General features: G+C 66.3%; 2 protein-coding genes across 2 annotated transcripts; both read left to right on the forward strand.

The window, feature by feature from the left end:
- Positions 1–428: 428 nt before the first annotated feature.
- LOC134419928 (antigen WC1.1-like) lies at positions 429–6,213 on the forward strand. The gene is made up of 14 exons (XM_063159528.1): positions 429–439; positions 941–1,224; positions 1,755–2,075; positions 2,164–2,484; positions 2,558–2,860; positions 2,934–3,248; positions 3,369–3,725; positions 3,801–4,109; positions 4,198–4,569; positions 4,651–4,794; positions 4,944–5,039; positions 5,253–5,336; positions 5,573–5,713; positions 5,897–6,213. Exons 1-14 carry the CDS (start codon positions 429–431, stop codon positions 6,010–6,012), a joined length of 3,174 nt encoding a protein of 1,057 aa, XP_063015598.1. The 3' UTR covers positions 6,013–6,213.
- Positions 6,214–8,171: 1,958 nt separating this feature from the next.
- On the forward strand, positions 8,172–21,274 carry LOC134419929 (deleted in malignant brain tumors 1 protein-like). The gene is made up of 29 exons (XM_063159529.1): positions 8,172–8,310; positions 8,476–8,576; positions 8,819–9,068; positions 9,590–9,910; positions 9,999–10,319; positions 10,393–10,695; positions 10,769–11,083; positions 11,217–11,984; positions 12,072–12,446; positions 12,528–12,671; positions 12,822–12,917; positions 13,130–13,213; positions 13,450–13,590; positions 13,774–13,885; positions 14,490–14,969; positions 15,839–16,262; positions 16,625–16,727; positions 16,805–17,125; positions 17,214–17,534; positions 17,609–17,911; positions 17,985–18,299; positions 18,419–18,787; positions 18,863–19,171; positions 19,260–19,634; positions 19,716–19,859; positions 20,009–20,104; positions 20,317–20,400; positions 20,634–20,774; positions 20,958–21,274. The coding sequence occupies exons 1-29, from the start codon at positions 8,172–8,174 to the stop codon at positions 21,071–21,073; spliced, it is 7,371 nt and encodes a 2,456-aa protein (XP_063015599.1). The 3' UTR covers positions 21,074–21,274.
- The last annotated feature ends 110 nt before the right edge of the window (positions 21,275–21,384 follow it).

The following is a 21,384-nucleotide window of genomic DNA, read 5'->3' on the forward strand; positions in this document are numbered from 1 at the left end:
GGGTGACACGAGGACACTGGCAGGTGGCAGGTCCCCAGTCCCGCAGAAAGGCTGGTGGCTCATGGCGGTTGTGAAAAACGCGTATTTTATGATTGGCTTTTCGCAAATATTAAAATGAATATTATATGTGTTGTGTTACAAAGTAATGCTGTATTAATTCTCTTTAAGCAGTGTGTGAAATATAGTTTTAGGTTATAAAAGATATTAAAATAGAAACTATGCTATATAGGATACTTTTTTTTTTGTGAAGAAAGGACTTGCAGGGAGATGCGGTCACACAACACCTAACTCTTTCACAGAAAAATAATTTATTGCCCTCTTATCAGAAGAAACTAACTTCTTCCCGCCTCGAAGGCTCTGTTAGGATTCGGAAGAAGAAGTTGACAATGACCAGACGGAATCCTGTACTTGAATGGAATGTATGCACCATGTATGAAGTGTATGAATATGCAACAGGCAGTTGTTTTTAAGGGTTAATCCTCTGTTTAAGTAGCCCTTTTTCGGGCTTGTGCTGCCCAGTAAAAGGTAGCCGGACGTCCGTAACTTTTATCTCTATTGTCTCATATTGTCCTAATTCAAATTCTCCAAATTATTATTACTCTAATTGTATTACTATTTTTATAATAATTTTATTACTGTTAAACTTTTAAAAATTTAAAAACAAGAGATTGGCGTTTTTCACAGCGGTGACTACGCGGCTGCAGGAGTAGCCCTGTAGGGAGTACGCTGTTCTGCTGGCACTGTCACTGCTCAGCGCTGCTGGGGGTGGCTCAGACCCAATGTCAACCTCACACACAGCCGAGAACTCAAGAGAGCTCCTGCTCCCCCCTCTTACACCCCTTGTTTTTCGGTGGTGCTTGATCCAAGATAACGCAGGTGGGTCCCCACAAAATCAAGTGGGCTCTGTGCCCCCCCGGAATGTGGCTTCACCGCGAGGCAGAACCGGCGGCGGAGGCGCGGCGCTGTCGGCGGCAGCGCAGGTGTCGGGAGGAGCGTGCGGTCGCTGGCGAGGCCGGGAGCCGCCGGGGGGTGACCGCCTCCTTCCTGCCCTGGGGCGAGGCGAGCGCGGGGCCGCAGCTGCGGCAGCAGCGCCATGTGGCAGCGCCGCCGCGAGGGACCGGGCAGCTGGCAGCCCCGCCGAGAGCCGGGGGCTGCTGCCACCCCCCGGGGGCTCCGAGCAGCCGGGAGGGGAGCGCCCCGAGCGTGGGCCTTTGAGCTTTGCAGGTGCCTTGCCTAGAAGTGGTTCTGTGGATGCTGCTGTCGGTAGGATGTGGGCTGGAGCCCGTGCTCCCCATCAGGGGGGCTCTGGGCAGGCTCCAGCAGCAGCAGCAGCAGCGCTGGAGCCCCGGGGGATGCGGGAGGGGCCGCCGCAGGGCAGGTGCTGTGGGGGGGCTGTCTCCCCCCGGGGACATCCGGGTGGCAGCCCACTGTGGCGAGGTGTGTGACGGCAGAGGCGCAGGCGAGGCTCATATTTGGGCACGGAGCAGGTTATTGGAGGCCGCGGCCCCGCAGCCGGGAGATGAGGCGCCTGATAAAGGCTGCTGCCCCCGGTGCTGCTGCTGCAGCGTGCATTGGCTCGGGCGCTGGCAGAGGTGCCCTGGCTGCGCTGGCTGGGGCCGCTGGCCATGGGGCCGCTGCTGGCTCTGGGGCTGCTCGTGTGCGTGCGGCTGTGCGGGGGTGAGTGTCGGGCGGGCGGCAGCGGGGCCCGCGGCGGCAGCGGCGGCGGGCCCGGCTCAGCAGCCTCCGTGCCGCAGGCTCCGGGGAGCTGCGTCTGGTGGGCGGCGGCGGGCGCTGTGCCGGGCGCGTGGAGGTGAAGCACGGCGGTGAGTGGGGCTCCGTGTGCGCCTTCGACTTCGACTGGGAGGCTCGCTGGGCCGTGGTGGTGTGCCGGCAGCTGGGCTGCGGCCGGGTGGCCAGGGCGTCCCTGCACGCCCCGTTCGGGCCGGGCAGCGGGCGGATCTGGCTGCAGCCCTTCTTCTGCAACGGCACCGAGGACGCGCTGGAGCAGTGTCCTAACTTCGGATGGGGACGGCATTTCTGCGGCCACGAGCGGGATGTGGGGGTGACCTGCACAGGTGAGGGGACACGCTGGCCGTGCCGGCACAGCCGCCTTGTGCTGGGGCACCGCGGGCTGGTGTGAGCCGTGCCGGTGCCCCTGTGCAGATGCCGTGGAGCTGAGGCTGGCGGGCGGCGGCAGTCCCTGTGCCGGGAGGGTGGAGGTGAAGCTGCAGGGCCACTGGGGCACAGTGGGAGACGACAGCTGGGACATGGAGGACGCCGAGGTGGTTTGCCAGCAGCTGGGTTGTGGCTCGGCTTTCGCTGCCTACTACACCCACGAGCGCTTTGGCGTAGGGGACGGGTTTGTCAGCCTGTCCCTGGTGGACTGCAGAGGGGACGAGGCCACGCTCTGGGACTGCGAGATCCGTGGCTGGGGACCCTATAACAGCAGTATCAATGTCTCGGACATTGGCGTTGTCTGCCAAGGTAGGAGCTGGGCTTGGGGGCTTGAGGCTGTTCATGCACATCCCTTGTCACTGGCCCTGCACTGCTCCCACAGGCTTTTCCCGGCTGGTTGGTGGCGATGGATCCTGTGCCGGGCAGCTGGAGGTGCGTCAGGGCCGGGCCTGGGTCGGTGTCTGTGAGGATCAGGTGGACATGAAGGTGGCCCAGGTAGTGTGCAGGGAGCTGGGCTGCGGTGAGGTGATCACCATCGCCGGCAGTGGCTGTTTAGGGGCAGTGTCGGGATCCCTCTGGGACGGAGGTTTCCAGTGCAATGGCACCGAGCCCCGTCTCAGCGCCTGTGCCCGGCGTCCGGCCCAGAGCCCGGGCTGCAGCGGCCCTGGCAGCGTCATCTGCTCCTGTAAGTGGCGGGGACAGCGGGGGCAGTTGGGGTCCCGGCAGTATCAGTGCTCACAAGGCTGTTCCTGTGGCAGCCTACACGGGCTTCCGGCTGGGGAACGGCAGCTCGGGATGCTCCGGGCGAGTGGAGGTGGCAGTGAGGGGGACGTGGGGCTCCGTGTGCGCCAGCGAGTGGGACCTGGCCGATGCGCACGTCCTGTGCCGCCACGTGGGCTGCGGCCGCGCCCTCAGCGTGCTGCCGGGAGGCTCCTTCGGCAGCGGGGAGGGGCCGCTGCGGCCGGACGCCTTCGGCTGCAGCGGGAGCGAGCGGCACCCGGGCCAGTGCCCCGTGGCCGTGCTGGGGAAGCCGCCCTGTGCCCCCGGGAACGCCGCCGCCGTCAACTGCTCAGGTGGGTACGTGTGCTCCGTGAGGGGCCTTAAGGGCTCTCGGGACCCTCCCAAAAGTGGAGATGGTTTGCGATGATGCACGCTTATTTTTTGATGAAACGTTGAAGGCGGCCATCTTACAGGCGCTGTTGAGTCCCTGCGGCTGGTGAAGGGTGAGACCCGGTGCGAGGGGTTTCTGGATTCGGAGACAAGTACCGGGGCCTGGCGCCGTGTTCCAGGAGAGGTTTTGCTCATACGGAATTTGAGCAATGTGTGCTGGAAGATGGGCTGTGGAGGACTGGACAAGAGTGAAATTTTCCTTGGAACGTCCTACCTGGACCAAATCAGCTGGAATGACTGGCAGATCTTGAAAACGGTGATCGATGACATTAAGCAGATGACCACTGATCTGCCCAGTAGGACTGTACGTGACGATTATTATTATTACATGACAACTTCAACAGCTGACGGCCGTCATGGGGCCTGCCTTGTCTGCTCAGGTGGGTGTCCCGAGAAGGGCTGGCGGTGCCGGTGCCCCAAGCAGCCACCCCAGCCCATTCCTTCCGTGCCCACAGGCAGCCTGCGGGTGAGGCTGGTGGGGAGCTCTGGGCGCTGTGCCGGGCTTGTGGAGGTCTATTCCGGTGGCAGCTGGAGCTGGGTGTGCCAGGAAGGCTGGGAGCTGCAGGACGCGGCCGTTGTGTGCCGGGAGCTGGGCTGTGGCACGGCGCTGCAGGCCCCGGGCTGGGCGCGCTTGGGTGGCGGCCCGGGGCCGCTGTGGCCGTACAGCCCCGAGTGCTCCGGCTCCGAGGAGTCTCTGTGGGAGTGCGGGCGCACGGAACGGCGCGAGTGCGGGCGCGGCGGCGGGGCAGGGGCCGTGTGCTCAGGTGAGTGCGGGGCAGCCCCGGATCAGGGCCCGGCAGAGGCGCCGGGGGGGTTCCTGGCCGTGCCGTGACCCCGCTGTCCCCCTTGCAGAGCAGCTCTCCGTGCGGCTGGCAGGGGGCCCTGGGCGCTGCCAGGGCTTCCTGGAGATCTCTTACAACAACACCTGGGGCCGCGTGTGCGCCAACGGCACCAGCAATGACACCGCCGCCACCGTCTGCCACCAGCTGGGCTGTGGGCACTCGGTCTCGCTCATAGGTGTCTCCGCCCAGGAGCCGACCGAGGCCTGGCTGGCCTGGGTGGGCTGTGAGGACGGGGCCCGCTCACTCTGGCAGTGCCCCTCGGCACCCTGGCACCTGCAGAGCTGTGGCACTGACGGGCACGCCTATGTGGAGTGTGAGGAGCACAGTGATGGCACCACTGAGGGACACACTACCCCATATCCGGAGGGTGCCACCAGCACAGGTAGCTCTGCCCGTGCCTGCATCCCCCAGAGCAGGCTGGCTGGGCTCTCCCTGGCCTCACTGCCTGCCTGTGTCCCCACAGGTGTCCCCAGAAGGCGGCCCCGGGCGGTGGCCGTGGGGTCTGTGTCTGTGCCCACTGTGCTGTGCGTGGTGCTGGGGACGCTGCTGTGCCTGTCCCTGGGTGCCCTGGCCCTGCTGCTGTGCCGTGCCCGTGCCCGGCGCCGAGGTGGGTCCCGGTGGGTGGGGGTGGGTACAGATCCCATTTGGGGAGTCCAGGGACCCCAGCCCTGCAGCACAGCTCAGAAGGGGTCCAGGGGTGATCCCGGTGTCCCCACAGTGCCCAGGGCCCCAGGTAAGTGCTGCATCTCCTTGAAGGCCCTGGCAGAGCTGCAGATGCCATCTCCAACGCTGTCTACGAGGAGCTGGATTACAAAGCCATGCCCGAGTACCAGGAGGTGCCCACTCCCCCAGGTGGGTGCAGCCCTTGTGCCCCAGCTGTGCCTGCAGTGAAGGCTCTGCCTGAGAGCCCCAGGGCAGCTGTGGCTCCTGGTGGCCCAGCAGGGGCTGCTGGCCATGGGCTGTGGGTGTCCCTCAGTCCCAGAGCAGCCCCGCTCTGCGGTGTGAGGTTCTGTCACCGGCAGTGCCACTTGAGGCCACCCCCAAGTCCCTGTTTATGCCCTGCAGGTTCCCTGTTGGAGGGATGGGTGAAGAAGCTGCCGTATGAGAGTGGGGACAGCGTGGCGGGGAGTGACACCGAGGCAGCCCCAGGTAGGGTCACTGGGCAGGAGCCCAGCAGGGAGAGCTGGGGACAGGGACACACCTGTGCTGGGAGAGGCTGAGGGCATAAATCTCCTCCCATATGAATGTGCAGTGAAACATCACCTGTCCCTGTGGGACCCAAGGACCTCCAGCTCCTGCCGAATTGGAAAGGCTGGAGGGGGTGGCACAGCCTGAGCCCTGCCAGGGCCGCTGGTCACTGCCATGGACCCCTCTGCTTTTCCCAGATCCCCCTGCCCGGCCCGAGCAAGGACCCCCGGATGGCTACGACGATGTCCTGGATGTGGCCCAGGAGCCCCCCGCTGCCAGCACCGGGGACATCTCCGAGGGAGTGGCACGGCAGAGGTGGATCTGTGTGCTGCCCACAGGTGAGAGGGCTCCCGGCTGCCCTGTCCCCTGTGCAGAGCCACTCCATGGCAGGCTTTGGCTGTGGGGGCGGGCAGGGCCCCAGCAGCAGATCCATGGCTGCTGTGGCCAGAGCCCAGGTGGGGTCTGTCAGGGGGACACGCAGCTGCCTGCCCCCTCAGGCACCTTTCTGTGCTGTCCCCAAGGTGGCATCTACTCCCCTCCAGGTCCCCCAGGAGCCACCAGGGAGCCCTTGGAACAGCCCCCTGGACACATGGACTATGATGATGTGGGCACCAGCACCCTGGGGACGTTGCCATGAGGATGTCCTGGCCATGCCACAGCCCTGGGGACACGTGTGTGGCGGTGTGGGGGGGCCCTGTCCCCAGGGAAGGCTGGCCGTGCCCACAGAGGTCAGCCCTCGCTGTCCAGCGCTGCAGGAAAAGAGCTCCTTTACAGAGATTATCTTTGATTTCAGTGTGATTTTCCCTTTTTTCCTATTAAAACCCAAACTAGTCAGAGACTCATTCACAGACCAGGAACCTCATTTTGGCATGGGTACCTCTATAAAGGGTGTATCAAACATTCATTGGGGATTCAGGGCAGGAATGGGAACCACAGACGCATCCCTGGGAATGGTGGGCTGAGGGTGAATAGCCCAGGAGATTTCTGGGATTGCAGGGTCTTTGTTTGTCACTGCCAAATGCATGCAACTGCTGCCACCAACAACGAGGACAAAAGGGAGGGGACAGGACCCAGATCCTGCCCCGCAGATGCAGCAGGATCTCCTCCGTGTGCCCCGAGGGTGGGGCAGGCTCAGCCCCACTCTCAGCACAGAGAGCCGGGCCAGGAGTGGCTCTGGTTGTTGGAAGGATGTTCCTAAAGGATGGGAGGTCTCCTGAAGGAGGGCAGCGCCTTCCTGCCCCCCGGCAGCACCCCGCGGTGGCAGGGCAGCCGGGCCATGGCCCCGGCCTGCGGCACGTCGTGCTCCAGGAGGTTCCTGATGTTCAGGCCGGGCTGCAGGGCCCGGAGGGCGTCCAGTTCCTGCAGCAGGGCCTGGCTGAATCCGTCCGTGCTCAGCCTGGGCGTGGAGGAGGCAGGAGTAGAGGAGAAGGTGTTGGAGCTTGTGGGGAGGGAGGGGCTACAGCGGCCACGGTGCCGGTGCGGCCCTGCCTGTCCCGCGGCCTCCGCTGCCCGGCTCGGGCCTGCCGGGCATGGAAGGGGCCGGGGCAGGGCCCCGACTCAGCCCAGGCTCCTCAGCGGGCAGGCGGGATGCCGGAGCTGCTGGCAGAGCTGCAGGACGCCCTGGGCTCGCAGCTCGTTGTCGCTCAGGTCCAGGCAGCTGAGACGGGGCCCAGCAGCAGCTGCGCAGCCAGGGCCGGGCAGGAGGCGCCTGACAGCCGGCAGCTGCCCAGCCTGTGGGAGCGAGGGAAAGAGGGAAGGAGGGCTTTGGCCTCTGCTTGCTGAGCTGCTCCAGGTGGGAAGGGCGGAGCAGCGGCTGAGGTGCTCGCAGCAGCAGCAGCAGGGGCTGCTGAGGCGGCAATCCCGCAGCCCAATGAGAACCGTCGGTATGAGGCCTCAGAGCCTCCTCAGGGCCCCGAGATGTGTCCGTGCACTCGGAGATCTCCTGTTCCCTGTGGCCGTGCCAGCAGGCAGCCACCCACCTGTCGCTGTCTCGGATGTTTTAATGACCTGGAAAGGCTCGGGGATGGCCTTGTACAGCCCGTGCTCCAAAGGACGAAAAGAGGCTTCAGGTGTTTTCTCGGTCTTCAGTGTTTTTTAGTCTTTTATCTAAAAGATTTTCTCTCGGCCCTACAGAGGTCTGCGCAGCAAGTCAGCCATGAGCACACTGAGAGCCCCCGGGGCGGTCACTTATCTTTATACTGAAAACTACGTATACAATATTTACCTATTTTCCCCAATACCTTTCACCCTTATTGACCAGTGCACTTTTAGTAATAACCAATCCCAAAGTGCCACCATCACCACAGAAGATGGAGGCTAAGCAGAAGAAGAAGGACAGGACACGCCCCAATTCCTCCATCTTACTTCTCTAGACCCCCCTGTACAGAAATCCTAAACCGTGTGTTTCACACTCTAATTATCTTATCCCTTCAACATTTATCCCAGTGAAATCCTTCCATCCTCATACAGGTGTCGTCTCCCGTGCAGGATCAAAGTCCAGCCACCAGACACTTCTGGCAACATTCCAGAACATCCGAGCCCCACAAGGGTGGTCTTGGTGACTCGGCACATCAGTCCTGAGGTGCTGAGATCCCACACCCACCCAGGCAGTGCCCTCCGGTGCGGGTGGCCCGGCACAGCCGGCCCGGTGCGGGCTCCGTGCGGTGCGTGCGTGTGTGAGCGGAGCAGGCCCGGACAGGGCCCGGTGTCGCAGGGCCCGGCAGCGCGGGGGAATGGGGCAGGGCAGCTCCTGCCGCCGCCGCACAGCGAGGGACCGGGACGTGGTGCCGGGCAGCAATGGCCGCGCTGCCGGTGCGTGGGCAGCAACTGCAGCTCCAGCGGCTCCGTTTGCTCTGCGCGGGCGCCCGGGACGAGAGTCCGGGAGGTGCCGATCGTTTGCATAACAAAGGGCCGAGGAGAGCGAGATCCCGGCTAGGTGAGGGACACTGAGAGAGACAGCGGGAGAGGAAGACCGGGAGGAAAAGAGAGTCTAGAGTGGACTTTTTTGTGCTTGGAATGTGAGAGGCTCAAAGCCCTCTTCCTTGGCCTGGGACAATCCTGGGAGGCAGCAGCCGGGGCTGTTTCTGCGTTCCTGCGGTAGCAGCACTCGGATTTAGAGAGTCACCCGCGTTCCTGCGGCAGCAGCACTCGGATTTAGAGAGTCACCCGCGGATGTGCCATGGGAAAGCTGGAGTGGAACTGGTGAGGAAATGTGGCTTCTGAGTGTGTGGCCGTGGGTGTTTGGGGAACCTGCGGGGCCAGCGAGGATCAGTGGAGCCGCAGCTGTGAATGGGTGTCAGTGCCATCGGCGCAAGCGGATCGCTGCGTAGGGAAAGCGTTGCCGGAGAGTCCTGCGAAGGGTGAGCCCGGGACGTTTCCTGCCGTGCGCGGCCGGCGGGCTGCGGGGGCCCGGGGCGGGGCCGGGGCGGCGCTGTCGGCGGTAGCGCAGGTGTCGGGAGGAGCGTGCGGTCGCTGGCGAGGCCGGGAGCCGCCGGGGGGTGACCGCCTCCTTCCTGCCCTGGGGCGAGGCGAGCGCGGGGCCGCAGCTGCGGCAGCAGCGCCATGTGGCAGCGCCGCCGCGAGGGACCGGGCAGCTGGCAGCCCCGCCGAGAGCCGGGGGCTGCTGCCACCCCCCCGGGGGCTCCGAGCAGCCGGGAGGGGAGCGCCCCGAGCGTGGGCCTTTGAGCTTTGCAGGTGCCTTGCCTAGAAGTGGTTCTGTGGATGCTGCTGTCGGTAGGATGTGGGCTGGAGCCCGTGCTCCCCATCAGGGGGGCTCTGGGCAGGCTCCAGCAGCAGCAGCAGCAGCGCTGGAGCCCCGGGGGATGCGGGAGGGGCCGCCGCAGGGCAGGTGCTGTGGGGGGGCTGTCTCCCCCCGGGGACATCCGGGTGGCAGCCCACTGTGGCGAGGTGTGTGACGGCAGAGGCGCAGGCGAGGCTCATATTTGGGCACGGAGCAGGTTATTGGAGGCCGCGGCCCCGCAGCCGGGAGATGAGGCGCCTGATAAAGGCTGCTGCCCCCGGTGCTGCTGCTGCAGCGTGCATTGGCTCGGGCGCTGGCAGAGGTGCGCTGGCTGGGGCCGCTGGCCATGGGGCCGCTGCTGGCTCTGGGGCTGCTCGTGTGCGTGCGGCTGTGCGGGGGTGAGTGTCGGGCGGGCGGCAGCGGGGCCCGCGGCGGCAGCGGCGGCGGGCCCGGCTCAGCAGCCTCCGTGCCGCAGGCTCCGGGGAGCTGCGTCTGGTGGGCGGCGGCGGGCGCTGTGCCGGGCGCGTGGAGGTGAAGCACGGCGGTGAGTGGGGCTCCGTGTGCGCCTTCGACTTCGACTGGGAGGCTCGCTGGGCCGTGGTGGTGTGCCGGCAGCTGGGCTGCGGCCGGGTGGCCAGGGCGTCCCTGCACGCCCCGTTCGGGCCGGGCAGCGGGCGGATCTGGCTGCAGCCCTTCTTCTGCAACGGCACCGAGGACGCGCTGGAGCAGTGTCCTAACTTCGGATGGGGACGGCATTTCTGCGGCCACGAGCGGGATGTGGGGGTGACCTGCACAGGTGAGGGGACACGCTGGCCGTGCCGGCACAGCCGCCTTGTGCTGGGGCACCGCGGGCTGGTGTGAGCCGTGCCGGTGCCCCTGTGCAGATGCCGTGGAGCTGAGGCTGGCGGGCGGCGGCAGTCCCTGTGCCGGGAGGGTGGAGGTGAAGCTGCAGGGCCACTGGGGCACAGTGGGAGACGACAGCTGGGACATGGAGGACGCCGAGGTGGTTTGCCAGCAGCTGGATTGTGGCTCGGCTTCCGCTACCTACTACACCCACGAGCGCTTTGGCGTCGGGGACGGGTTCGTCAGCCTGGCCCTGGTGGACTGCAGAGGGGACGAGGCCACACTCTGGGATTGCATGATCCGTGGCTGGGGACCCTATAACAGCAGCATCCATGGCTTGGACGCCGCCGTTGTCTGCCAAGGTAGGAGTTGGGCTTGGGGGCTTGAGGATGTTCATGCACATCCCTTGCCACTGTCCCTGCACTGCTCCCACAGGCTTTTCCCGGCTGGTTGGTGGCGATGGATCCTGTGCCGGGCAGCTGGAGGTGCGTCAGGGCCGGGCCTGGGTCGGTGTCTGTGAGGATCAGGTGGATATGAAAATGGCCCAGGTGGTGTGCAGGGAGCTGGGCTGCGGTGAGGTGATCGCCATCGCCGGCAGTGGCCGTTTTGGGGCAGTGTCGGGATCCCTCTGGGACGGAGGTTTCCAGTGCAGTGGCACCGAGCCCCGTCTCAGCGCCTGTGCCCGGCGTCCGGCCCAGAGCCCGGGCTGCAGCGGCCCTGGCAGCGTCATCTGCTCCTGTAAGTGGCGGGGACAGCGGGGGCAGTTGGGGTCCCGGCAGTATCAGTGCTCACAAGGCTGTTCCTGTGGCAGCCTACACGGGCTTCCGGCTGGGGAACGGCAGCTCGGGATGCTCCGGGCGAGTGGAGGTGGCAGTGAGGGGGACGTGGGGCTCCGTGTGCGCCAGCGAGTGGGACCTGGCCGATGCGCACGTCCTGTGCCGCCACGTGGGCTGCGGCCGCGCCCTCAGCGTGCTGCCGGGAGGCTCCTTCGGCAGCGGGGAGGGGCCGCTGCGGCCGGACGCCTTCGGCTGCAGCGGGAGCGAGCGGCGCCCGGGCCAGTGCCCCGTGGCCGTGCTGGGGAAGCCGCCCTGTGCCCCCGGGAACGCCGCCGCCGTCAACTGCTCAGGTGGGTACGTGTGCTCCGTGAGGAGCCTTAAGGGCTTTCGGGACCCTGTTAAGAATTGTGAGCAGATATTTTGGACTGAAGTGCAGTGTGAATCAGGTGCCACAGCCGCATGGCTCTGCTGTTGATTCTGCAGGTGTTGGCTTTGTCCCGTCCCTGAGGCTGGTGGATGGTCAGAGCTTCTGTGATGGGCGGCTGGAGGAGAGCATAACCAGTCCAGCCTGGCGCCGTGTGGCTCTGGAGCAGTGGAAGTTATGGGATGTGTACATGGTGTGTGCGGTGCTGGGCTGTGGCCTTCCCAAGGACGTTTACACTGCCTTGGGTACGGCTCCTGTACTGAGCAGCAGCCGCAGTGAGGTGGACATCATTACTGAAGAGATGGACAGCATTTTGGGCATGGGCTCTGCACTGACCAGTAGCCCTGAGGAGATGGATAACCAGCTGGAGGAGATGGGTGATGTCTCAGGAATGGGTCCTGCAGGGAACAGCAGCCTTGAGGAGATGATCATTGTCTGCTCCGGTGGGTGTCCCGAGAAGGGCTGGCGGTGCCGGGGCCCCAGGCAGCCACCCCAGCCCACTCCTTCCGTGCCCACAGGCAGCCTGTGGGTGAGGCTGGTGGGGAGCTCTGGGCGCTGTGCCGGGCGTGTGGAGGTCTATTCCGGTGGCAGCTGGAGCTGGGTGTGCCAGGAAGGCTGGGAGCTGCAGGACGCGGCCGTTGTGTGCCGGGAGCTGGGCTGTGGCACGGCGCTGCAGGCCCCGGGCTGGGCGCGCTTGGGTGGCGGCCCGGGGCCGCTGTGGCCGTACAGCCCCGAGTGCTCCGGCTCCGAGGAGTCTCTGTGGGAGTGCGGGCGCACGGAACGGCGCGAGTGCGGGCGCGGCGGCGGGGCAGGGGCCGTGTGCTCAGGTGAGTGCGGGGCAGCCCCGGATCAGGGCCCGGCAGAGGCGCCGGGGGGTTCCTGGCCGTGCCGTGACCCCGCTGTCCCCCTTGCAGAGCAGCTCTCCGTGCGGCTGGCAGGGGGCCCTGGGCGCTGCCGGGGCTTCCTGGAGGTCTCCTACAACGGCACCTGGGGCCGCGTGTGCGCCAACGGCACCAGCCCCGGCACTGCCGCCACCGTCTGCCACCAGCTGGGCTGTGGGCACCGGGGCTGGCTCACAGCTGTCTCCGCCCAGGAGCCGACCGAGGCCTGGCTGGCCTGGGTGGGCTGTGAGGACGGGGCCCACTCGCTCTGGCAGTGCCCCTCGGCACCCTGGCACCTGCAGAGCTGTGGCAGCCCAGGCGGGCACGCTTATGTGGAGTGTGAGGAGCACAGTGATGGCACCACTGAGGGACACACTACCCCATATCCGGAGGGTGCCATCAGCACAGGTAGCTCTGCCCGTGCCTGCATGCCCCAGGGCAGGCTGGTTGGGCTCCCCCTGGCCTCACTGCCTGCCTGTGTCCCCACAGGTGTCCCCAGAAAGTGGCCCCGGGCAGTGGCCATGGGGTCTGTGCCCGTGGCCACTGTGCTGTGCGTGGTGCTGGGGACGCTGCTGTGCCTGTCCCTGGGTGCCCTGGCCCTGCTGCTGTGCCGTACCCGTGCCCGGTGCCGAGGTGGGTCCCGGTGGGTGGGGGTGGGGACAGATCCCGTTTGGGGGGTCCAGGGACCCCAGCCCTGCAGAACAGCTCAGAAGGGGGCCAAGGGATGATCCCGGTGCCCCCACAGTGCCCAGGGCCCCAGGTAAGTACTGCATATCCTTGAAGGCCCTGGCAGAGCTGCAGATGCCATCTCCAACGCTGTCTACGAGGAGCTGGATTACAAAGCCATGCCCGAGTACCAGGAGGTGCCCACTCCCCCAGGTGGGTGCAGCCCTTGTGCCCCAGCTGTGCCCGCAGTGAAGGCTCTGCCTGAGAGGCCCAGGGCAGCTGTGGCTCCTGGTGGCCCTGCAGGGGCTGCTGGCCATGGCTGTGGGTGTCCCTCGGTCCCAGAGCAGCCCCGCTCTGCAGTGTGAGGTTCTGTCACCGGCGGTGGCGCTTGAGGCCACCCCCAAGTCCCTGTTTATGCCCTGCAGGTTCCCTGTTGGAGGGATGGGTGAAGAAGCTGCCGTATGAGAGTGGGGACAGCGTGGAGGGGAGTGACAGTGAGGCAGCCCCAGGTAGGGTCACTGGGCAGGAGCCCAGCAGGGAGAGCTGGGGACAGGGACACACCTGTGCTGGGAGAGGCTGAGGGCATAAATCTCCTCCCATATGAATGTGCAGTGAAACATCACCTGTCCCTGTGGGACCCAAGGACCTCCAGCTCCTGCCGAATTGGAAAGGCTGGAGGGGGTGGCACAGCCTGAGCCCTGCCAGCGCCGCTGGTCACTGCCATGGACCCCTCTGCTTTTCCCAGATCCCCCTGCCCGGCCCGAGCAAGGACCCCCGGATGGCTACGACGATGTCCTGGATGTGGCCCAGGAGCCCCCCGCTGCCAGCACCGGGGACACCTCCGAGGGAGTGGCACGGCAGAGGTGGATCTGTGTGCTGCCCACAGGTGAGAGGGCTCCCGGCTGCCCTGTCCCCTGTGCAGAGCCACTCCATGGCAGGCTTTGGCTGTGGGGGCGGGCAGGGCCCCAGCAGCAGATCCATGGCTGCTGTGGCCAGAGCCCAGGTGGGGTCTGTCAGGGGGACACGCAGCTGCCTGCCCCCTCAGGCACCTTTCTGTGCTGTCCCCAAGGTGGCATCTACTCCCCTCCACGTGCCCCAGGAGCCACCAGGGAGCCCTCAGAACAGCCCCCTGGACACATGGACTATGATGATGTTGGCACCAGCGCCCTGGGGACCTTGCCATGAGCGTGTCCTGGCCATACCGCAGCACCGGGGACACATGTGTGGCAGTGTGGTGGGGCCCTGTCCCCAGGGAAGGCTGGCTGTGCCCACAGAGGTCACCCCGTGCTGTCCAGCGCTGCAGGAAAAGAGCTCCTGTGCAGGGATTATCTTTGATTTCAGTGTGATTTTCCCTTTTTTCCTATTAAAATCCAAACTGGTCAGAGACTCCCTCCCAGGCCTGGAACATCATTCCGGGGCTGGCACTTCCATCCCAGGTACACCAGCCCGGAACAAGGATATGAGGCAGACACAAGCTTGGCAATGGTTGGCTGCAGGGGAGATGTAGTGGGAGATGGCTGGAATTGTCTGCAGGATCTTTATTTGTCACTGCCAAATGCATGCAACTGCTGCCAGCAACAACGAGGACAAAAGGGAGGGGACAGGACCCAGATCCTGCCCCGCAGATGCAGCAGGATCTCCTCCCTGTGCCCCGAGGGTGGGGCAGGCTCAGCCCCACTCTCAGCACAGAGAGCCGGGCCAGGAGTGGCTCTGGTTGTTGGAAGGATGTTCCTAAAGGATGGGAGGTCTCCTGAAGGAGGGCAGTGCCCTCCTGCCCCCCGGCAGCACCCCGCGGTGGCAGGGCAGCCGGGCAGCCGGCCTGCGGCACGTCGTGCTCCAGGAGGTTCCTGATGTTCAGGCCGGGCTGCAGGGCCCGGAGGGCGTCCAGTTCCTGCAGCAGGGCCTGGCTGAATCCGTCCGTGCTCAGCCTGGGCGTGGAGGAGGCAGGAGTAGAGGAGAAGGTGTTGGAGCTTGTGGGGAGGGAGGAGCTGCAGTGGCCACGGTGACGGTGCGGCCCTGGCTGTCCCGCGGCCTCCACTGCCCGGCTCGGGCATGCCGGGCATGGAAGGGGCCGGGGCAGGGCCCCGACTCAGCCCAGGCTCCTCAGCGGGCAGGCGGGATGCCGGAGCTGCTGGCAGAGCTGCAGGACGCCCTGGGCTCGCAGCTCGTTGTCGCTCAGGTCCAGGCAGCTGAGACGGGGCCCAGCAGCAGCTGCGCAGCCAGGGCCGGGCAGGAGGCGCCTGACAGCCGGCAGCTGCCCAGCCTGTGGGAGCGAGGGAAAGAGGGAAGGAGGGCTTTGGCCTCTGCTTGCTGAGCTGCTCCAGGTGGGAAGGGCGGAGCAGCGGCTGAGGTGCTCGCAGCAGCAGCAGCAGGGGCTGCTGAGGCAGCAATCCCGCAGCCCAATGAGAACCGTCGGTATGAGGCCTCAGAGCCTCCTCAGGGCCCCGAGATGTGTCCGTGCACTCGGAGATCTCCTGTCCGCTGTGGCCGTGCCAGCAGGCAGCCACCCACCCAGGCAGCGCCCTCCGGTGCGGGTGGCCCGGCACAGCCGGCCCGGTGCGGGCTCCGTGCGGTGCGTGCGTGTGTGAGCGGAGCAGGCACGGACAGGGCCCGGTGCCGCAGGGCCCCGGCAGCGCAGGGGGAATGGGGCAGGGCAGCTCCTGCCGCCGCCGCACAGCGAGGGACCGGGACGTGGTGCCGGGCAGCAATGGCCGCGCTGCCGGTGCGTGGGCAGCAACTGCAGCTCCAGCGGCTCCGTTTGCTCTGCGCTGGCCTCCGGGACGAGAGTCCGGGAGGTGCCGATCGTTCGCATAACAAAGGGCCGAGGAGAGCGAGATCCCGGCCAGGTGAGGGACACTGAGAGAGACAGCGGGAGTGGTGGATCGGGAGGAAGAGAGAGTTTAGAGTGGACATTTTGTGCTTTTAATGTGAGAGGCTCAAAGCCCTCTTCCTTGGCCTGGGACAATCCTGGGAGGCAGCAGCCGGGGCTGTTTCTGCGTTCCTGCGGCCGCCGCACTCGGATTTAGAGTGGGAGTCACCCGCGGATGTGCCATGGGACAGCTGGAGTGGGACTGGTGAGGAAATGTGGCTTCTGAGTGTGTGGCCGTGGGTGTTTGGGGAACCTCTGGGCCCAGCGGGGATCAGTGGAGCCGCAGCTGTGGATGTGTGTCAGTGCCATCGGCGCAAGCGGATCGCTGCGTAGGGAATGCGTTGCCGGAGAGTCCTGCGAAGGGTGAGCCCGGGACGTTTCCTGCCGTGCGCGGCCGGCGGGCTGCGGGGTCCGAGGGCGGCGGGGCCGGGGCGGCGGAGACGCGGCGCTGTCGGCGGCAGCGCAGGTGTCGGGAGGAGCGTGCGGTCGCTGGCGAGGCCGGGAGCCGCCGGGGGGTGACCGCCTCCTTCCTGCCCTGGGGCGAGGCGAGCGCGGGGCCGCAGCTGCGGCAGCAGCGCCATGTGGCAGCGCCGCCGCGAGGGACCGGGCAGCTGGCAGCCCCGCCGAGAGCCGGGGGCTGCTGCCACCCCCCGGGGGCTCCGAGCAGCCGGGAGGGGAGCGCCCCGAGCGTGGGCCTTTGAGCTTTGCATGTGCCTTGCCTAGAAGTGGTTCTGTGGATGCTGCTGTCGGTAGGATGTGGGCTGGAGCCCGTGCTCCCCATCAGGGGGGCTCTGGGCAGGCTCCAGCAGCAGCAGCAGCAGCGCTGGAGCCCCGGGGGATGCGGGAGGGGCCGCCGCAGGGCAGGTGCTGTGGGGGGGCTGTCTCCCCCCGGGGACATCCGGGTGGCAGCCCACTGTGGCGAGGTGTGTGACGGCAGAGGCGCAGGCGAGGCTCATATTTGGGCACGGAGCAGGTTATTGGAGGCCGCGGCCCCGCAGCCGGGAGATGAGGCGCCTGATAAAGGCTGCTGCCCCCGGTGCTGCTGCTGCAGCGTGCATTGGCTCGGGCGCTGGCAGAGGTGCGCTGGCTGGGGCCGCTGGCCATGGGGCCGCTGCTGGCTCTGGGGCTGCTCGTGTGCGTGCGGCTGTGCGGGGGTGAGTGTCGGGCGGGCGGCAGCGGGGCCCGCGGCGGCAGCGGCGGCGGGCCCGGCTCAGCAGCCTCCGTGCCGCAGGCTCCGGGGAGCTGCGTCTGGTGGGCGGCGGCGGGCGCTGTGCCGGGCGCGTGGAGGTGAAGCACGGCGGTGAGTGGGGCTCCGTGTGCGCCTTCGACTTCGACTGGGAGGCTCGCTGGGCCGTGGTGGTGTGCCGGCAGCTGGGCTGCGGCCGGGTGGCCAGGGCGTCCCTGCACGCCCCGTTCGGGCCGGGCAGCGGGCGGATCTGGCTGCAGCCCTTCTTCTGCAACGGCACCGAGGACGCGCTGGAGCAGTGTCCTAACTTCGGATGGGGACGGCATTTCTGCGGCCACGAGCGGGGTGTGGGGGTGACCTGCACAGGTGAGGGGACACGCTGGCCGTGCCGGCACAGCCGCCTTGTGCTGGGGCACCGCGGGCTGGTGTGAGCCGTGCCGGTGCCCCTGTGCAGATGCCGTGGAGCTGAGGCTGGCGGGCGGCGGCAGTCCCTGTGCCGGGAGGGTGGAGGTGAAGCTGCAGGGCCACTGGGGCACAGTGGGAGACGACAGCTGGGACATGGAGGACGCCGAGGTGGTTTGCCAGCAGCTGGGTTGTGGTTCGGCTTCTGGTGCTTTCTCTGCCCGTGACCGCTTTGGCGTCGGGAACGGGCTGGTCAGCCTGGCCCTGGTGGACTGCAGAGGGGATGACGCCACGCTCTGGGACTGCGAGATCCGTGGCTGGGGACCCTATAACAGCAGCATCCATGGATTGGACGCCGCCGTTGTCTGCCAAGGTAGGAGTTGGTCTTGGGGGATTGAGGATGTTCATGCACATCCCTTTGTCACTGGCCCTGCACTGCTCCCACAGGCTTTTCCCGGCTGGTTGGTGGCGATGGATCCTGTGCCGGGCGGCTGGAGGTGCGTCAGGGCCGGGCCTGGGTCGGTGTCTGTGAGGATCAGGTGGACATGAAGGTGGCCCAGGTGGTGTGCAGGGAGCTGGGCTGCGGTGAGGTGATCGCCATCGCCGGCAGTGGCCGTTTTGGGGCAGTGTCGGGATCGCTCTGGGACGGGGGTTTCCAGTGCAGTGGCACCGAGCCCCGTCTCAGCGCCTGTGCCCGGCGTCCGGCCCAGAGCCCGGGCTGCAGCGGCCCTGGCAGCGTCATCTGCTCCTGTAAGTGGCGGGGACAGCGGGGGCTGTTGGGGTCCCGGCAGTATCAGTGCTTACAAGGCTGTTCCTGTGGCAGCCTACACGGGCTTCCGGCTGGGGAACGGCAGCTCGGGATGCTCCGGGCGAGTGGAGGTGGCAGTGAGGGGGACGTGGGGCTCCGTGTGCGCCAGCGAGTGGGACCTGGCCGATGCGCACGTCCTGTGCCGCCACGTGGGCTGCGGCCGCGCCCTCAGCGTGCTGCCGGGAGGCTCCTTCGGCAGCGGGGAGGGGCCGCTGCGGCCGGACGCCTTCGGCTGCAGCGGGAGCGAGCGGCACCCGGGCCAGTGCCCCGTGGCCGTGCTGGGGAAGCCGCCCTGTGCCCCCGGGAACGCCGCCGCCGTCAACTGCTTAGGTGGGTACGGCACTCCGTGAGGAGCCTTAAGGGCTTTCGGGACCCTCCCAAAAGTGGAGATGGTTTGCGATGATGCACGCTTATTTTTTGATGAAGTTCTCAGTGCGGCCATTTTACAGGCGCTGTTGAGTCCCTGCGGCTGGTGAAGGGTGAGACCTGGTGCGAGGGGTATCTGGAGTCGAAGACAAGTGCCGAGGCCTGGCGCCGTGTGCCAGGAGAGGTTACGCTTCTACGGAATTTTAGCAATGTGTGTTCGAAGCTGGGCTGTGGAGGACTTGAGAAGAGTCATGGTGTCCCTGGGACGTCCATCCTGTGGAATATCAACGGGCAGGAGAAGGGCATCTTGGAAGCGGTGATCAGAGACGTTGTGCAGATGACCACTGATCTGTCTACTCGGACCATATCGGAGGACTATTTTGGGAGTGATTACTGGTCCATGACCACTGCACCAGCTGACGTCCCTCATGGGACCTACCTTGTCTGCTCAGGTGGGTGTCCCGAGAAGGGCTGGCGGTGACGGGGCCCCCGGCAGCCACCCCAGCCCACTCCTTCCGTGCCCACAGGCAGCCTGCAGGTGAGGCTGGTGGGGAGCGCTGGGCGCTGTGCCGGGCGTGTGGAGGTCTATTCCGGTGGCAGCTGGAGCTGGGTGTGCCAGGAAGGCTGGGAGCTGCAGGACGCGGCCGTTGTGTGCCGGGAGCTGGGCTGTGGCACGGCGCTGCAGGCCCCGGGCTGGGCGCGCTTGGGTGGCGGCCCGGGGCCGCTGTGGCCGTACAGCCCCGAGTGCTCCGGCTCCGAGGAGTCTCTGTGGGAGTGCGGGCGCACGGAACGGCGCGAGTGCGGGCGCGGCGGCGGGGCAGGGGCCGTGTGCTCAGGTGAGTGCGGGGCAGCCCCGGATCAGGGCCCGGCAGAGGCGCCGGGGGGGTTCCTGGCCGTGCCGTGACCCCGCTGTCCCCCTTGCAGAGCAGCTCTCCGTGCGGCTGGCAGGGGGCCCTGGGCGCTGCCAGGGCTTCCTGGAGATCTCTTACAACAACACCTGGGGCCGCGTGTGCGCCAACGGCACCAGCAATGACACCGCCGCCACCGTCTGCCACCAGCTGGGCTGTGGGCACTCGGTCTCGCTCATAGGTGTCTCCGCCCAGGAGCCGACCGAGGCCTGGCTGGCCTGGGTGGGCTGTGAGGACGAGGCCCACTCGCTCTGGCAGTGCCCCTCGGCACCCTGGCACCTGCAGAGCTGTGGCAGCCCAGGCGGGCACGCTTATGTGGAGTGTGAGGAGCACAGTGATGGCACCACTGAGGGACACACTACCCCATATCCGGAGGGTGCCACCAGCACAGGTAGCTCTGCCCGTGCCTGCATCCCCCAGAGCAGGCTGGCTGGGCTCCCCCTGGCCTCACTGCCTGCCTGTGTCCCCACAGGTGTCCCCAGAAGGCGGCCCCGGGCAGTGGCCGTGGGGTCTGTGCCCGTGGCCACTGTGCTGTGCGTGGTGCTGGGGACGCTGCTGTGCCTGTCCCTGGGTGCCCTGGCCCTGCTGCTGTGCCGTGCCCGTGCCCGGCGCCGAGGTGGGTCCCGGTGGGTGGGGGTGGGGACAGATCCTGTATGGGGGTCCAGGGACCCCAGCCCTGCAGAACAGCTCAGAAGGGGGCCAAGGGATGATCCCGGTGTCCCCAGAGTGCCCAGGGCCCCAGGTAAGTGCTGCATCTCCTTGCAGGCCCTGGCAGAGCTGCAGATGCCATCTCCAACGCTGTCTACGAGGAGCTGGATTACAAAGCCATGCCCGAGTACCAGGAGGTGCCCACTCCCCCAGGTGGGTGCAGCCCTTGTGCCCCAGCTGTGCCCGCAGTGAAGGCTCTGCCTGAGAGGCCCAGGGCAGCTGTGGCTCCTGGTGGCCCTGCAGGGGCTGCTGGCCATGGGCTGTGGGTGTCCCTTGGTCCCAGAGCAGCCCCGCTCTGCGGTGTGAGGTTCTGTCACCGGTGGTGCCGCTTGAGGCCACCCCAAGTCCCTGTTTATGCCCTGCAGGTTCCCTGTTGGAGGGATGGGTGAAGAAGCTGCCGTATGAGAGTGGGGACAGCGTGGCGGGGAGTGACAGTGAGGCAGCCCCAGGTAGGGCCACAGGGCAGGAGCCCAGCAGGGAGAGCTGGGGACAGGGACACACCTGTGCTGGGAGAGGCTGAGGGCATAAATCTCCCGTATGAATGTGCACTGAAAAATCACCTGTCACTGTGGGACGCAACGACCTCCAACTCGTGCCAAAATGGAATGGCTGGAGGGGGTGGCACAGCCTGAGCCCTGCCAGGGCCGCTGGTCACTGCCATGGACCCCTCTGCTTTTCCCAGATCCCCCTGCCCGGCCCGAGCAAGGACCCCCGGATGGCTACGACGATGTCCTGGATGTGGCCCAGGAGCCCCCCGCTGCCAGCACCGGGGACACCTCCGAGGGAGTGGCACGGCAGAGGTGGATCTGTGTGCTGCCCACAGGTGAGAGGGCTCCCGGCTGCCCTGTCCCCTGTGCAGAGCCACTCCATGGCAGGCTTTGGCTGTGGGGGCGGGCAGGGCCCCAGCAGCAGATCCATGGCTGCTGTGGCCAGAGCCCAGGTGGGGTCTGTCAGGGGGACACGCAGCTGCCTGCCCCCTCAGGCACCTTTCTGTGCTGTCCCCAAGGTGGCATCTACACCCCTCCACGTGCCCCAGGAGCCACCAGGGAGCCCTCAGAACAGCCCCCTGGACACATGGACTATGATGATGTTGGCACCAGCGCCCTGGGGACCTTGCCATGAGGGTGTCCTGGCCATACCGCAGCACCGGGGACACATGTGTGGCAGTGTGGTGGGGCCCTGTCCCCAGGGAAGGCTGGCTGTGCCCACAGAGGTCACCCCGTGCTGTCCAGCGCTGCAGGAAAAGAGCTCCTGTGCAGGGATTATCTTTGATTTCAGTGTGATTTTCCCTTTTTTCCTATTAAAATCCAAACTGGTCAGAGACTCCCTCCCAGGCCTGGAACATCATTCCGGGGCTGGCACTTCCATCCCAGGTACACCAGCCCGGAACAAGGATATGAGGCAGACACAAGCTTGGCAATGGTTGGCTGCAG

Source organism: Melospiza melodia, chromosome 6, assembly GCF_035770615.1.
Source record: "Melospiza melodia melodia isolate bMelMel2 chromosome 6, bMelMel2.pri, whole genome shotgun sequence".
NCBI classification, from domain to species: domain Eukaryota; kingdom Metazoa; phylum Chordata; class Aves; order Passeriformes; family Passerellidae; genus Melospiza; species Melospiza melodia.

What these genes read in the sequence shown, in the direction of transcription:
- LOC134419929 (XM_063159529.1), top strand. Translation starts at nt 8,172, where the DNA reads ATGGCCGCGCTGCCGGTGCGTGGGCAGCAACTGCAGCTCCAGCGGCTC. An exon ending in GATCTGTGTGCTGCCCACAG is followed by an intron (nt 13,591 to 13,773) that starts GTGAGAGGGCTC and finishes GCTGTCCCCAAG; the next exon opens with GTGGCATCTACTCCCCTCCA. An exon ending in GTGCGTGCGGCTGTGCGGGG is followed by an intron (nt 16,728 to 16,804) that starts GTGAGTGTCGGG and finishes TCCGTGCCGCAG; the next exon opens with GCTCCGGGGAGCTGCGTCTG.
- LOC134419928 (XM_063159528.1), top strand. An exon ending in TGGCAGCGTCATCTGCTCCT is followed by an intron (nt 2,861 to 2,933) that starts GTAAGTGGCGGG and finishes TTCCTGTGGCAG; the next exon opens with CCTACACGGGCTTCCGGCTG. An exon ending in GGAGGGTGCCACCAGCACAG is followed by an intron (nt 4,570 to 4,650) that starts GTAGCTCTGCCC and finishes GTGTCCCCACAG; the next exon opens with GTGTCCCCAGAAGGCGGCCC.